General features: G+C 35.5%; 2 protein-coding genes across 2 annotated transcripts in view; both read right to left on the reverse strand.

The window, feature by feature from the left end:
* The window catches only part of LOC134814794 (ras-related protein Rap-1b-like), a 49,430-nt gene that overhangs the window by 21,668 nt on the left and 9,922 nt on the right, over nt 1-17,840 (reverse strand). The window lies entirely within an intron of this gene.
* Nucleotides 1,211-15,795, reverse strand: LOC134815562 (uncharacterized). Its single transcript, XM_063824101.1, has 19 exons — nt 15,749-15,795; nt 14,025-14,157; nt 12,307-12,481; nt 11,897-12,029; nt 11,405-11,457; nt 11,103-11,206; nt 10,635-10,731; nt 10,108-10,291; nt 9,142-9,274; nt 8,732-8,888; nt 8,346-8,514; nt 5,222-5,354; nt 4,726-4,891; nt 4,364-4,526; nt 4,043-4,175; nt 3,748-3,895; nt 3,449-3,605; nt 2,987-3,125; nt 1,211-1,605 (listed from the first exon to the last, which is right to left on the reverse strand). Exons 1-19 carry the CDS (start codon nt 15,793-15,795, stop codon nt 1,444-1,446), a joined length of 2,586 nt encoding a protein of 861 aa, XP_063680171.1. The 3' UTR covers nt 1,211-1,443.

Consider the following 17,840-nt stretch of genomic DNA (forward strand, 5'->3'; position numbering starts at 1 on the left):
TTTTATCTTAAACTGTTAATTGAAGTCTGCTAGGATTTTGGTCACCTGCACTGCACAGTGAACACTAAGAGGGGGGTAAAGTGCACACCCATAAAATTACGATAAGCACGATAAATTTCTCTCTTGCATACCAATTCATGCTTGATTATTGAGAACGGGCAGTGATGATCACGCAATTAACTGATCACGCGATTAACGAAAAATCACGTACTAAATTGAAATTCAAAAAGTTTTACACGTGGGGACTTACCTGGGGACCTCTTACCTGAGGACCCCAGGCTATTATGTTCATAAACATAGAATAGAGATTCGGCGGAATTACAGGCTGAGCGCGGCCCAGTGGCCAGTAAGTGGGGACACGCCCAAATTGACATAAAATTGCTCAAATCACTGAAAATTGCTATTTTTACTATTTTCTGTCAACTTCGGATTGCCGTTGTGATTAAACCTATTCTTAAAATCTGTTGAAACTTTGCAAGCTTGTCAAACTATATATAAATTACGAATATATACAAAAATTTACGGTGATTCAATATTGGATACGCATGCAACGTCCACTCAAAGTTTGCACGTGCGAAAGGTGCGAATTTTTCATAATTTCGAACAAATTCTGCTTTGCCACGACAGTTAAATGGCATTATATATGAATTTAATGCTAATTTGAATGGGTATAAAGTGGCATATTCAGTCAGTGATCGACAGATATGCTTACCTAAACACAAGGAAATGTTTTCAAAGGTAATATTTCGAAGTTGTGAATTTACATTTCGACTTAGTAAAGTACCCTGACAATGACATTATAATCAAAAAGAGATGATATTTGACCAAAACCCATGATTGGGTAGAGTGGACTGCTGCCAGTGTCTCTCTTTACCAAACAAAAGCAAATGATATTAATTTGAATGACCGTTCTCAAATGCAAAATGATACCGAAAACAGTGCTGCGACCCTTCATGCAAATTTCTTAAAAATCTCCACATAACCATTAACCATTTATTATTTCTGTCATATTTTATATTGAATAAAAATGTTTTGAACTAAAAATAACCCTGCTGAACAACTTCTGATGAGTGTAAATGCCTGGAAAAACAGTTAAGGGGTACAACAGCACAGGTAGTTTAATAGTATACAGTATATAAGAGCAATGGTGAACGGTCGTGCTTGCCAGCACTGTGATATATTGTGTATTACTAAGTCAGACAAATTTACGTTTGATCATATTCAAAATCTACGATATGATATTAAGAATTTTACTGATAAACTTTAAACTGAAAATTCAACTAACATTATTATCATAGTTTATACGGATCAGGCAGAAGAATTATCCATAATTTACAAATTTGAACATTATCATTAAATGATAAACAAACATTTCTGAGGTCAACTTCATGTCATGACTTCAACACTCAAAAGTCCGACAAAACACGTTTTCCTTACACTCTATTAATCTTCGGCTGCTTGAACGATAACCTCGCAGAACTGTAGGTGCCCAGTTTCTTTCTTCACGCTCACATTGGAACCAGCTTGTCCCTTACAGTCTAATCTGTACCACTGCCTGTTCTCCACGAACGTGATGGAACCGCAAACATGCTCCCCAACTGAAACCTGAGTAATTTTGTATTAGTGGGGGCCGGGGGGCCGGGGGGGGGGGGGGGGGGGGGCCGGGGGTGACATTCTATTTAAGTATTCTGCTGAACTTTAACTTCGCCAAGATATAATATTTGCGATGCATTTGGTAATTAGTTCGCTGGTTTTATTTTAAATGAGGAACAAAGTCCTCTTTCTACAATAAGTTATACAAAATACGAGTAAGCGGCTATCAATATCATTATCGAACAACCAACAGAAGGACTAAAATGATTATAAACATTTAAACTATCAAATTGTTACTACGAGAATTTGCAATGAGAGGCGAAGTTAAAGGTCCTACGGGTCAATGGCTCATAATAATTCCGGTCAGGTGATTAGCAGCAAGATTAGTGTCGAGTCTGGGGTAAACTATAAAAACATACCACTGCGCCGTCAAGATTAGCAGCAAGATTAGTGTCGAGTCTGGGGTAAACTATAAAAACATACCACTGCGCCGTCAAGATTAGCAGCAAGATTAGTGTCGAGTCTGGGGTAAACTATAAAAACATACCACTGCGCCGTCAAGATTAGCAGCAAGATTAGTGTCGAGTCTGGGGTAAACTATAAAAACATACCACTGCGCAGTCAAGATTAGCAGCAAGATTAGTGTTTAGTCTGGGGTAAACTATAAAAACATACCACTGCGCCGTCAAGATTAGCAGCAAGATTAGTGTCGAGTCTGGGGTAAACTATAAAAACATACCACTGCGCCGTCAAGATTAGCAGCAAGATTAGTGTCGAGTCTGGGGTAAACTATAAAAACATACCACTGCGCCGTCAAGATTAGCAGCAAGATTAGTGTCGAGTCTGGGGTAAACTATAAAAACATACCACTGCGCCGTCAAGATTAGCAGCAAGATTAGTGTCGAGTCTGGGGTAAACTATAAAAACATACCACTGCTCCGTCAAGATTAGCAGCAAGGTTAGTGTCAAGTCTGGGACTCTGGGGTAAACTATAAAACATACCACTGCGCCGTCAAGATTAGCAGCAAGATTAGTGTCAAGTCTGGGGTAAACTATAAAAACATACCACTGCGCCGTCAAGATTAGCAGCAAGATTAGTGTCGAGTCTGGGGTAAACTATAAAAACATACCACTGCTCCGTCAAGATTAGCAGCAAGGTTAGTGTCAAGTCTGGGACTCTGGGGTAAACTATAAAACATACCACTGCGCCGTCAAGATTAGCAGCAAGATTAGTGTCAAGTCTGGGGTAAACTATAAAAACATACCACTGCGCCGTCAAGATTAGCAGCAAGATTAGTGTCGAGTCTGGGGTAAACTATAAAAACATACCACTGCGCCGTCAAGATTAGCAGCAAGATTAGTGTCGAGTCTGGGGTAAACTATAAAAACATACCACTGCGCCGTCAAGATTAGCAGCAAGATTAGTGTCGAGTCTGGGGTAAACTATCACGTGTCCCACACTGTGAGAGTCCACTAGATCCACCATCCACCAGCTTTCACCTTGCTGAACTCCCGTTGATACACACGACCCTCTGAAGAGGAAAAGAGGACATTGTGATTAGTAGTTTCCATTGCTGCTGACAAAAGATTCAAGGAACCTGCAGCCGCAGGAACATCGGTAAGCTTACATACTGGATAGTGCCAGTCACCATTCAAACAGTATACTTTTTATAATATCACTATTTATGATACATCAAGCAGATCTAAGTTTACCTGGCCGGGACCCCAGGCTATTGAATATTAAACTATTAAATATTAAACTATTAAATATTAAACTATTAAATATTAAACTATTAAATAAAGATTCGGCGGAATGACAGGCTGAGCGCCGCCCAGTAAATCTAAGTAAGCTTACTTGTAGTAGTTGCCCTCGCTGTCTCCGTCTACCCCGTTACCAGCCTCACCTCCTAGCATAACGCTGGAGGAGGTGGCAACTTTCTTCAGAGCCAGGTTTTCTTCTGTTAGATCCAACTGGTTTTCAGTGTCCGTGGTTGGATCGTAATTGTGATCAACTGAAAAAGAATGCATAGTTCCACGTTAAATGCAAATGATTTGTTTTTCTTTCAAGTTAACACGCAGCAACTCAACAAGGTCGGACTGTTTAAAAATTTAAAATTCGATGAATGGAAGATACATTGAAAAAAGAACTCCTACCATAGACAGCAAACTCGCAAATAGTAAGAATTTGGCTTGTTTGAGTGACAGTTAGCCTGCGCCCCTTAGCATAGTTCATTGGGACGGTCCATTCCAACTGATTTGTGTAGTAACTCAGACCAGCAACTGTTTTTCCGTCCATTTTAATCTGATCATGGTTTTAAAGTTTTCAATGAAGCTGAATAACAACACTAAAAAAATAAAACTTATATTATGCTTAGCAGTGTTTTATATGACCATTGCAATCATCAAACCAATCATGAACAAATACTGAAATACAACTTCTAAAACTCACCACGGCACCTCCCATCCTCTCACGACAACAGTCACTTCTTCCCAGGATCTTAATGTGGTCAATGTGGTACTCGTGCTCTAGATCCACTTCCCAGTACTCCAAGGCAGCTCTGTTGGTGTGAGTACAAGATTGTCTGAAATATATGTGATCGTTAATTTGGGGAAAATATATATGAAAATAGATCAAGGTGACTCAATTGTCAGCTAAAAAAACTACAGCTGAAATTGACAAAAAAGTTTACACTTCCTAACGTCGAGTTTCCGATTCAATCATTGAAAAACACCCAAAACTGTTTCAGAGCAATTTCAGACGCGCTCTTACCCGTTCCAGCTAACAGCCCCCTCGGCCATGTAACCATCTACAGCCCTCTTAGACTCGCCACCGTGAGCGGTGGATGACTGGTTGGTTGGTTTGTTCCGAGCCACGTTCTCGTACTCAGGGAATGTCGTGGGCATTTCCTCCTCCAACAAATCTTCGTTCTTTACTGAAATAGAAATCGATTTAACTTTCATAATTTGGTGATCAATAGAAAGGAGAGCTTAAATAATGCTCGTTTATTTTTAATGTTAACGAAAGAAATGGTTAAAGCTGCGAGTAATGAATATGTTTTTTTATAAATTTTTAAAATTTAAATTTTTTGAATAACGAATATGTTTTTTTTGAATAATGAATATGTTACTAACCCATGACTTGGACCTCACAGAGGGTAAGGTAGTTAGCAAGTCTCTCAAATCTGACGATTTTACCGTATACCTCACGCTCGGAGTTGGTAGCTTGTAGTACATACGGCATTCCAGCTCCGTACCCTTCCTCATCAAGGTAACCGATCTTTGTGCGTCCCACGAATACCTGAACCGTTTATTTATCATTCTTACACATTTTTGGGAAGGAATAAATTCAAAATATGACAAATCAAAAGATTTTAACTTGAGGGATCAACAGCGAATGAAGAATATTTCAAAGAGATATAAATTTAAGCAAGCACAGTATAATAAATGTATAATGTATAATGTATAATGTATAATGTATAATGTATAATGCATAATGTATAATGTATAATGTATAATGTATAATGTATAATGTATAATGTATAATGTATAATGTATAATGTATAATGTATAATGTATAATGTATAATGTATAATGTATAATGTATAATGTATAATAAAAGTGAACCTACGTTGACCCATTTTATCCGGTCCTGTGCAGCGTCAGTTCGTCCCCAGAACTTAACATGATCCACTTTGTAGGCTTTACCAAGGTTGACAGACCAAGTGTGTACACCGTGTTGATTAGTGTGTGTACAAGATCCCCTGGAGCAATATTATTACAATAATACTTAGTTTAGAGTAATATCATAATAATACTTAGTTTAGAGTAATATTATAATAATATTTAGTTTAGAGTAATATTATAATAATACTTAGTTTAGAGTAATATTACAATAATACTTAGTTTAGAGTAATATCATAATAATACTTAGTTTAGAGTGATATTATAATAATACTTAGTTTAGAGTAATGTTATAATAATACTTAGTTTAGAGTAATATTACAATAATACTTAGTTTAGAGTAATATCATAATAATACTTAGTTTAGAGTAATATTATAATAATACTTAGTTTAGAGTAATGTTATAATAATACTTAGTTTAGAGTAATATTATAATAATACTTAGTTTAGAGTAATATCATAATAATACTTAGTTTAGAGTAATGTTATAATAATACTTAGTTTAGAGTAATGTTATAATAATACTTAGTTTAGAGTAATATCATAATAAAACTTAGTTTAATATACGTAGAGTAATATTATAATAATACTTAGTTTAGAGTAATATTATAATATTACTTAGTTTAGAGTAATATTATAATAATACTTAGTTTAGAGTAATATTATTACAATAATACTTAGTTTAGAGTAATGTTATAATAATACTTAGTTTAGAGTAATATCATAATAAAACTTAGTTTAATATACGTAGAGTAATATTATAATAATACTTAGATTAGAATAATATTATAATATTACTTAGTTTAGAGTAATGTTATAATAATACTTAGTTTAGAGTAATATTACAATAATACTTAGTTTAGAGTAATATCATAATAATACTTAGTTTAGAGTGATATTATAATAATACTTAGTTTAGAGTAATGTTATAATAATACTTAGTTTAGAGTAATATCATAATAAAACTTAGTTTAATATACGTAGAGTAATATTATAATAATACTTAGTTTAGAGTAATATTATAATATTACTTAGTTTAAAGTAATATTATAATAATACTTAGTTTAGAGTAATGTTATAATAATACTTAGTTTAGAGTAATGTTATAATAATACTTAGTTTAGAGTAATGTTATAATAATACTTAGTTTAGAGTAATATTATAATAATACTTAGTTTAGAGTAATATCATAATAATACTTAGTTTAGAGTAATGTTATAATAATACTTAGTTTAGAGTAATATCATAATAATACTTAGTTTAGAGTAATATTATAATAATACTTAGTTTAGAGTAATGTTATAATAATACTTAGTTTAGAGTAATGTTATAATAATACTTAGTTTAGAGTAATATCATAATAATACTTAGTTTAGAGTAATATTATAATAATACTTAGTTTAGAGTAATATTATAATAATACTTAGTTTAGAGTAATGTTATAATAATACTTAGTTTAGAGTAATATCATAATAATACTTAGTTTAGAGTAATATCATAATAATACTTAGTTTAGAGTAATATCATAATAATACTTAGTTTAGAGTAATGTTATAATAATACTTAGTTTAGAGTAATGTTATAATAATACTTAGTTTAGAGTAATATCATAATAATACTTAGTTTAGAGTAATGTTATAATAATACTTAGTTTAGAGTAATATTATAATAATACTTAGTTTAGAGTAATGTTATAATAATACTTAGTTTAGAGTAATATTATAATAATACTTAGTTTAGAGTAATGTTATAATAATACTTAGTTTAGAGTAATGTTATAATAATACTTAGTTTAGAGTAATGTTATAATAATACTTAGTTTAGAGTAATGTTATAATAATACTTAGTTTAGAGTAATGTTATAATAATACTTAGTTTAGAGTAATATCATAATAATACTTAGTTTAGAGCAATATCATAATAATACTTAGTTTAGAGTAATGTTATAATAATACTTAGTTTAGAGTAATGTTATAATAATACTTAGTTTAGAGTAATGTTATAATAATACTTAGTTTAGAGTAATGTTATAATAATACTTAGTTTAGAGTAATGTTATAATAATACTTAGTTTAGAGCAATATCATAATAATACTTAGTTTAGAGTAATGTTATAATAATACTTAGTTTAGAGTAATGTTATAATAATACTTAGTTTAGAGTAATGTTATATGATATTAATGATCTTTATGATCTTAGGGCTACTGCCTCTAACAGAGTTTTGTGAGAAAATTATTACTTCATAATTAACCTTTATTTTTCAGAGAACTGTTATGTTTTTTTGGGCACTTATCAGTCTCTTAATGTTTCCTTTAACTATTCGAGATTGTTTTAAAAGTTAGATAATAATACTTATAATAATACTTTGCTTAGTAGCAATATTATAATAATACTTAGTTTAGAGAAATGATCATTAATACTTTAGTTTAGAGTAATTTATAATAATACTTAGTTTAGAGTAAGTTATAATAATACTTAGTTTAGAGTAATATTATAATAATACTTAGTTTAGAGTAATATCATAATAATACTTAGTTTAGAGTAATGTTATAATAATACTTAGTTTAGAGTAATATTATAATAATACTTAGTTTAGAGCAATATTATAATAATATTTAGTTTAGAGTATAAATATTATAATAAGGCTTAGTTTAGAGTATAAATATTATAATAATACTTAGTTTAGAGTAATGTTATAATAATACTTAGTTTAGAGTAATATTATAATAATACTTAGTTTAGAGTAATATTATAATAATACTTAGATTAGAGTAATATTATAATAATACTTAGTTTAGAGTAATGTTATAATAAAACTTAGATTAGAGTAATATTATAATAATACTTAGATTAGAGTAATAATAATAATACTTAGCTTAGATTAATATTATCATAATACAGTTTAATATAGTTTGTTTTACAAATATTTTAGATCCTAAACTTTGGGATAATTCTTTCAAGACCACCAGTTCACCGTTATCATCGAATCAAATGCTGAGAAAATAAAGCAGTCACCGTCATCAGACACTTTTTAAATTATGATGTGTACAAACCAGTAAAATACACTTACTGGTTCCAGTGAGTTTTGACCCAACCATCGACCGCTCTGCTGGCCCAACCGTTGTGTGCTGTACTGGACTGCCAGGCCTCTTTCCTGAGGGCCACATTCGTGTACTCGCCTTCCCTTTCGCCGTCACTGGAGACTGTGTTCGGCTGCAGTTCGATCTGCGACTGTTTCACTGCAGAATAGTTGGTTTTTGAAGAGTTATTAACTGCAGCTCGATCTGCGACTGTTTCACTGCAGAATAGTTGGTTTTTGAAGAGTTATTAACCGACCAACCGGACATTTGATATCATTACAAGGAGTAAGATTTCGTGGATAAACCGGTTTCAAATTCAATAAAATCTTGATACGGCCAAGACTAAACAACTATGAAGTTTTAGAAGATCCCTTACCCATAACTTGGACTTCGCAGAGCGTGATATACTGACTAAAATGTTCGATCCTCACTTTTCTTCCGACTGACTCTGCTGGCTCACATTTAATGATGTCAGCCTCAGCTTTATTGGCCATAGTCTTCAGTTTGCCACATCTGTGATCACCAATCCACAGCTGATGGGCAAGACGTGGATAAAAAATAAAAATAAAATATTGGCCGTTCTATTTTGTGAATTTGGACTCAATAGCTTTGATTTTTATTACGAATCATTCCCAAAATCAGTCACTTGATCAGACCAAATGATATAATAAAATGGGAGTTGATATATTACATATATATGTATATCAACTCCCAAACCTAATAAACCTAAGATATTAGGTTTGGGACAAATCTGAGAGACCCTAGAAACCTACTCTAGAAACCTACCCTGGCACCGTCCAGTCTTTCAGTATGAGCATCTGTTCTGCCCCACACCCGGACATGATCTATCTGATAAACCCGACCAAGGTCCACTTCCCACCACTCGTTACCGAGTCTGTTCGTGTGTGTGCAGCTCCCTCTGATGTGAGTGCGTTTACAATGTGTCGTAAAAAGGCAATTGTTCAACATAACTATGCAGGGTTTAATAGAACAATTGTAAGACTATTGTTACACATCGGAATTGAGAACTACAAAAGAATGACGTCTAGGCTTGTGAGTAGTGAGTGGATGTGGAGTGGTCATAAGACTGCTTGTTTGCGCACTTGAGAGCAGTTTAAACCACCCTCCAAAGAAAAAGCCTATACGATATTACCATGACAACTATAGATAAATTGATAAAACTATCATAATGTCTAATGATATTCGCCTTTCGCACTTTTACATAATAATTTTCACGCAATATTTTGCTATTTTCACACAGTTACCAAATAACATTAACTCAGTATGTGAAACTGAGAGAGAGAGAGAGAGAGAGAGAGAGAGAGAGAGAGAGAGAGAGAGAGAGAGAGAGAGAGAGAGAGAGAGAGAGAGAGAGAGAGAGAGAGAGAGAGAGAGAGAGAGAGAGAGAGAGAGAGAGAGAGAGAGAGAGAGAGAGAGAGAGAGAGAGAGAGAGAGAGAGAGAGAGAGAGAGAGAGAGAGAGAGAGAGAGAGAGAGAGAGAGCGAGAGAGAGAGAGAGGGAGAGAGGGAGAGGGAGAGAGAGAGAGAGAGAGAGAGAGAGAGAGAGAGAGAGAGAGAGAGAGAGAGAGAGAGAGAGAGAGAGAGAGAGAGAGAGAGAGAGAGAGAGAGAGAGAGAGAGAGAGAGAGAGAGAGAGAGAGAGAGAGAGAGAGAGAGAGAGAGAGAGAGAGAGAGAGAGAGAGAGAGAGAGAGAGAGAGAGAGAGAGAGAGAGAGAGCCCCACTAAAAGAACTCACCTGCCCCAGTGCTGATCCACAACACCGTCCACTGCCCGAGCAGCCTTTCCTCCCCACGGTTCAGAGCTAGCAGTAGCATTCTTACCCTTTGCTACGTTGAAGAAATCATCAATAACCTCACCGATCTGAGCGTAGTTTACGGTGGGGATAACCACATCGGGTTCCGGTAGTCCTTCTTTTTTAACTGAATATATATGTTGGTTGAGGTAGCGTTTTAAACGAGTTGTGTGTGATTTTCATGATCTGGATTAGTTACTGTGGATACGAACAAACTGGTACAAATGAATACAAACTGGTACAACAAACAGGTACAATGTCAAGTAATGTCCAGTTTGCTGCAGTGGGTGAAATCTTTAAGTAAGAAGCTGAGAGATGGGATGAACCTTCACTTCCTTTAATTACGAAGGTTCTTCTTCATATCAAGGTAATTAAATGGGATGTTTTAGAACTCCCTAAAACACTAACCGAAGATCTGACCTCGCAGAGCACAACATATGTGGCCCACTTCTCAATCCGGACTTTCTGACCCACAAGCTTCTCCTTGTCTCCTCCGCAATCAACCCTGTTCTTATTACCCTCCTCCATGCCAGCCAACAGTTGGCACGTGACTTCCCCAACTTTAACCTAGCACGTGATATATGTTAAGAATGGAGTTACAACCAAAGAGCTGTTTCAGATTTAGTGTCGACTTTGTAGTTCTGTAGACTGCAAGTAACTTAATCATCATGATCAACAATTTTAATGTTGTTAATTAACAAAATGAGATCCACAATTTGTTTGGCTTGATTTAAACCATGCAATCGTATAATTTAACCAAAATATGTAATTGAAATGGATCTGCAGTCTGCACATATGCAGGACACAGGTCTTTTATCTTATTGAAGTTTATTTAAAGTATTTCTATCTTATTTATAGTTACAATATTTACCTAATTAAAGTATTAACTTTTGTTAAATTGTTTACTTTGGTAGTTTTAACAGTTATTTTAAACTCACCGAAGCTCCGTTTAACCAGTTTGGTTCCGCATCTGATCTCCCGTAAACCATGATGTGATCAATATTGTACACTCGACCTAGGTCCACCTCCCAATAGTTCATTCCTGATAAATAAGTATATTTAGTGTACTTATTTACATAAATAAGAATATTTCACTTAATCTGATGTTTCTAATTTGAGATGTATTATTATTACAATGGGATAAAAACAAAACTTTCATCTTTTTAGCTACAAATTAACGCTGAAGTTAACAGCATTTATTAAGAATCAAATATAAAAACTGATAGAGAACAAATCTTACCGTTGTTTCTAGTGTAAGAACATGATCTGTGGCCCCAAATACCGGTGGTGTATCTGATAAAATACGATTAATTCAACAGGTCGAACTGTAAAGCGGTCTATAATAATTCAAAACATCTATTTTAAATCAGCCGAGTGATTTTTAGGATTCAGCAAAATTCAAAAATGTTTAGCACCAGGTCACATTTTGTGAATGATCCTCATTCCTTGATTCAATTTAACGAGCAATCTGTTTCCAATGAAATAGAAACAAAATTGAGAATCTATTGTATTTTATCTAAACAGATAATTGTTATTTATTGTATTAATGCTCTTCATACAAAGTTACAACGAATTCTTCATGTTATGCGTCCTGGGTTTGGACAGGATATGACCCGTTTAAAATATTTCCATCACGTTACATTACACGTAATTATGTTACATAATTATGTTACATAATTATGTTACATAATTATGTTATATAATTATCTGAAGAGATAATTGTTATGCTGACCCGTCAACAGCCCTGCTCGCAAATCCGTTGTGACCAGTAGAGGACTGGTGCACTGGTTTATGAATAGCAACGTTGATAAAGTCTCCCTGGGTCTCTCCCTTGTGTTCTGGAGGTGTTTTAGTCGAGCTCACCGCTGGAGATAGAGTGTTATTTAGGGTAACTATGGTAACTAGTAGTGTAACTAGGGTAACTAGTAGTGTTACTATGGTAACAAGTAGTGTTACTATGGTAACTAGTAGTGTTACTATGGTAACTCTCCCTTGCTTTATTGCTTTATTGGTAAATCTAGAATGTGACATAAACCCAATGTGCTAGAGACAAATGTAACAGTGAGATCTGGTACTTATTACCTAAACAAGATGTAGTGCTTCTGCGGTATAGATTTATAAACTTCAAACTTTGAGTCTTACCGATTTCCATTTCAGTTTTAGTGAACACCTTGACCTCACACAGCGTCAGATAGTTGAGGACCTCAATCCTGACTTTACGTCCCACCGATACAACAGGGTCCTCACATCTAACCGTCTCCTTCTGTGCTGCTCCCATGTTCTTTAGAGTCGCACACTTGTTGTTTCCTATCCACAGCTGAGAGGGGTTATTTTTAACGGGGATACTCGTAAAATATTTGTTTCAAGACCGTCGACGAGTCCAACTCGGCGCGCGTCTTGGTAGGTTATAAATATCTCCGGGATTTCGACGCGGGATCATATTATCACTCAGCCCGGCCCGCTGTTAGATAAACATCTCAAGGTGATATCATCCCGCCCCGGAAATTTGTATAAACCCGGCCCGCTTTTTAGTCGTAACTGATGTTTATCATTCAATACTCCGACTTACAATAATCAATGATACTGCTGATTAGTATAGAACTCGATAATAGTAGAACAGTTAGACGCGCGATCACGTGGGCGCGTCACGTGCGTACCACGTGCCACCAATAGCATACGCCGAGTCTATACCACGTGACACGAAAGCGCACCACGTGATATGAAACATCGTAACCGTCCACTTCTTTTACACGCAAATTCCTGGGAACGTTGCCAAAGCAGCTAATTCTTGGAATTTCTCCAACGCGTGGCGTGAGAAGTTGGCGACTAGCCAGCTACCCTTGTCCGTGCCCTAAAAATAGTATTGTTTTGCTTGCTCTCCTTCCAGCTCTTGTTCCTGCTAACGTTCAAGCTATTGCTCCACTATGACAGATCGGTTTGACATTCAGATTGATGAACTGCTTTCCAATCGTGTTCCGGACAGTACAGTTAGAGTCAACAACTGGGCTCTAAACAAATTTAATTCTTGGCTTCAGTCATCCAGATTTGCTCGAGACTTCAATGACTTTGACCAAATTCCTGTTCAACGACTCAACTACATTTTAGAGTGCTTTCTTGTTTCTGTTGGATTTGACTTGAAGACCCGTATTCCGAAATAAAAACCATTTTATCACTCTCTTCTAAAGTATAAATCCCTTGTCGAAATCGCCGGGGATAATTATAATCCATAAACACTTCACGCTCAGGGCTAAATAAATGTAATCCCTCAGCTGGCGCTTCGGGATTACATATTAACACAAAACTCGTGCGCTGCGCGCACTCGTATGTGTTTATCAGATCATCCTGCTAGCGCGGGATGATCTGTTATATAAACCCTTTGCGTGGCGGGTTTATGTTATTATAAACCTACAAGTTATTTTCAGAGGCAGGTTATTTTTAGAGGCAGGTTATTTTTAGAGGATGGTTACTTCCAGGGGTGTCAGAAGGGGTACGTATATTACAAGTGTTCAATATTAACTTATTGAGGCTAGTAGTATAATAATTCAGGTGATAAATATGCATTACATTGTGGATATTCAGGATTCATCCGTCGTATGCTATTGTATTAGCATCCGTGACTATGGTAACTAGTAGTGTAACTATGGTAACTAGTAGTGTAACTATGGTAGTGTAACTATGGTAACTACTACTCTGCGCCTTCGCACTGACACCTATACCCCACACATTATACATCAGCACCAATTATAATTATAGTACTTACATTACAACTTTGGTACTTACATTATAATTTATAACTTTAGCACTTACATAAGAATTTTAGTTTATTATATTATTACATAATAATTTACAGCACCACTAACCTTAGCACCCTCGAGTCGGTCAGAGCAGCAGTCCGTTCTGCCGTAGACCTCAATATACTCTATATTGTAGACCTCCTGCAGGTCTACCTCCCACCACTGGACTCCCTCACTGTTACCATGCGTGCACGTGCCACTGTACGAACATTGTATTGGTTAAATAAGTTATCAGATTCTGTAAATTAATGGTAATATACAGTTGATTGTCAAAATTTTGCGGGTTATTATAATCAGTTATTATAATTTATATAAATAAATTTATTTATATAATATATATAATATTTATAAATTATAATTTCAAGATTCTATAAATTCCTGGGACCTGTCCCGACCATTTCCCGTTAAAATTTGTAGCGAATTTTGTCCGACAAAGGCTTAAATTAGGACGTACTTGACTGTACTATTTTGTCCGACAAAGGCTTAAATTAGGACGTACTTGACTGTACTATTTAGATCAAAGTGGCCATATCATCGAGCCTGGAACCGAGCCAGCAGAAGTAAAAACACTTGACGTCGATGGGCTAACTTCTTAACTTATATCTTTCATTGGTATTCAAAATGTTTTTAATCGATCATCATCCAGTTAACAAGGCCGATCTCTGTACTTCCAACAACTGTACGACTCAGTACGCTGAATTTTACATTGTTGACGCACCAAATTTCAATATAATCCTAAATATTGATATTCTAATGCTCGAACAAACGACGGTGGAATTAATTCATGACGATCCTCGGAATGTTAATGACGAGTTGAAATTTTAAAGAGAGTAGATATATAGGATAATTGATATACTGTGATGCAAATTGGCTCGTTGTCATACGACACTCACATATAGTACTGTGTTTTCATTAACGTTGCTACGTCTCCCCGCTCACGCAGCCACACCAGGGACAAAAGGATTTCGCGATTATTTTGGCCAAAAATCGCGATACCGCGAATTTTAACAGACTATACATAAAATTTGTCGCAAATAATGGGGAAAATCGCGATTCCGTACATGCCGCGATTTCTTTTTGTCGCTGAGCCACACTTGATGTGTGCCACTCACTGTTTTGATGGTGGGTTTTGAAGTCGTCAGGATTCGTTTGAAACGCCAATCTGATGTGTGCCGCCTTTAATACCACGTGTAGGTTTATCCAACTATCATTAATATAATTAAACTATGAGTTTGACTTCGTGAACTCAGTAAACTAGGACGGTAGAGATGATCTCGCGGTGAATTGTCTTTACTCTTTTGGTAAACTACCAAAAGAGTAAAGACAATTCACCTTTGCCGTTTCGACCTAGGTAATTGTTTCCTTCACCGACTGACAGTCTCATCTCCTTTAACTTTACAGCCGTTAAACGGGTAATGTAATGATTAGTTAGTTAGCTATGTTCACAAACGTGAACATATGTCTAAATTCTGGCATTACGCCGCGCTATTATCTTGCAAATGATCAGTTTATCAGCGACCATTATTTGTTTACAGTTGTCTAACTCTATCGGTTGCTGGCCGGTCAAAGAATTTCTGTTACACGTGCAGCATTATTGTTACCAACTGGTCTGAAAATAAGACGCCAGGTTTCTTGTTCTTTGTTTTTCGTTACAATAACCATGTCTAGCGATTGTCTTTTGATTAGTGATTACAAAATTATTTACTTATAATTCGAGTCCGATCAGTCATATCTTTCTTGAATTGCACTTTTTGTTATGTTGTTTTCCGAAGAGTTGTGATTGAGCCTACCTATTGAACCTATTGAGAGGTTTAGAAGTAGACATCTTCACGGCCATCACGCAATCTGCAGACCACCTCCTTGACTGCACCAGTCTATTATCAAGTTAGAGTTTTCTGCACTGTATCCAGGAGTAGGGGATATTGAATATAACATAAATTCTTGCTGGAGGGTTCAATTCCCGCTCTCGGTACATCTCACCCCGACTTTTCATGAAAACGTACTACCTTACTGCCTTGATTTAGTTAACTGAACGAGATAGACCATGCTGACCCACCAGATGAATATGAATGAAATGAATTCTTGCTGTTGATCAGAGGGAACCAGGGGATGAGCTATAACAGTATACACACTGCCCCAATGCTTATTGTTAATAATGTTGTAGCCTCATTGTACATTGTTATGCGTAAGCCGTAAAGCCTTTCAACTCTTGTAATTGTACTTGTAGCACTGAATATAATTGTAGAAATTTTACTTTTAACATTTAATTGCCAATGACGTGATAAAATTAAATATCAGTCCGAGCACCATTTATATCGACACTAACTCCAAGTCACTCATGCTCTACCACCCATTAAAGTCCCCGTTTAGAAATTGATGGGTTGTTTTTTTAATTGGTTCTCGGTCACATTGACGTAAATAGAGCGGGGTAAGAATGAAGAAGTCATTTGGCATGAAAGTAGGGCCTAATGTCGAGGAGTCAGACGTCCTGAGCTAGAGTGCACTGGGGCAAAGCGTCCTGGGCTAGAGTGCACTGGGGCAAAGCATCCTGAGCTAGAGTGCACTGGGGCAAAGCGTCCCGGGCTGGAAAACTTACATTAGACTAATGCTGTTTCGGTGGTTCCCCAGATCAAATGCTTTAAAATTGTTTAGCTTCTAAAAATAGGCATCTTTTGGCATCTCTGTTCTCAGTTATGAGTTAGTTAAATAGTATTGTGAAAGTTAGAGTCCTGTCGTGGCCGAAACAATGAACATCAATATTACACTAAAGACCTGTTCAAATAAATTCAGTAATGTCTACGAAAGGTTTTGGTTCCATCAGCTTAAATCGCTCATTTTACTGTCAGACTTTACATATAATTGTTGGTCGCTTTCCAAATTCCAAAACACGTTCCTACAACTCAGTATAGTCTGTCGTTTTGTTTCTAAAAATATGCATACTCTAGATCACAGCATCTCTGAACTCGGTTAGAGTTACGTTAGTTAAATGTTTAAATAGTATTGTGAAAGTTAGAGTCCTGTCGTGACCTGACTAACGACGCATTCCGCGGAACATAGGATCAATAGTGGACGAAAGACATTTCAACAATTCAGCTGTGTCTACGAAAAGCGAATTCAGTGCAAGTAAAAATTATTAAAGGCTGGACTAAATTTCTTAGACTTGGAGCGATCCAAAAATTCATGGAAAACGGCAGCAGACATAATAAATATTAATGGTTTAAAGGTTTTCTGTCTGTTTGAGACGCTAATGATTGGTGGGACGATATTTTATAAGTACAACAGCGTTGCGGACATTTAGATTATTTGACATTAGCCCCCGTTTTGGTTTTTCCCTCTTACACATTGTGATATAACTCATAGTATTAAATATAAGGCTACTATTAATATTAAAGACATTGCATTAAGATGAAGTCAACGATACCGCTGAAAACTATCGCACAAACCAAACTAAAGTAAGATCATATATATTTAATTAATTAATTTAATCAATTAATTAAAACTTACTCGTGGTATCTGCCGCTTGTTTTGCCATCATTCGCCTTCTCTGGAGTTCCATTCCAACCGACAGGGGACGATGTGGCTGGCTTACCTGCCAATTAAATAAATCATGTATAATGCATAATGTATAATAATTAATATATATATATATGTATTATGTATAATGTATATTAGTCCTGTATACGATAAGGAGCAGCGAGTTGATCTAACTTTTAACTATAGCAAGAGAGTTTTATTGTTGCAAATTGCAAGGCGACGGTAAAATAACTGAGAATGTGATTGAGTACTCAGCTTGATAAAACGTTTAGGTGACTGAGAGCAGTACAGTAAAATAAGAATTAAACGAACCCTGAGCAACGTTAAGATACTGTACTTCCCTCCTAA

This window comes from Bolinopsis microptera, chromosome 5 (assembly GCF_026151205.1).
Source record: "Bolinopsis microptera isolate Bmic1 chromosome 5, MBARI_Bmic_1.0, whole genome shotgun sequence".
Lineage (NCBI taxonomy): Eukaryota > Metazoa > Ctenophora > Tentaculata > Lobata > Bolinopsidae > Bolinopsis > Bolinopsis microptera.

What these genes read in the sequence shown, in the direction of transcription:
- LOC134815562 (XM_063824101.1), bottom strand. Translation starts at nt 15,795, where the DNA reads ATGGCCGTGAAGATGTCTACTTCTAAACCTCTCAATAGGTTCAATAG. An exon ending in TTCTTACACTAGAAACAACG is followed by an intron (nt 11,207 to 11,404) that starts GTAAGATTTGTT and finishes CTTATTTATCAG; the next exon opens with GAATGAACTATTGGGAGGTG. An exon ending in GTCAAAACTCACTGGAACCA is followed by an intron (nt 5,355 to 8,345) that starts GTAAGTGTATTT and finishes ATATTGCTCCAG; the next exon opens with GGGATCTTGTACACACACTA.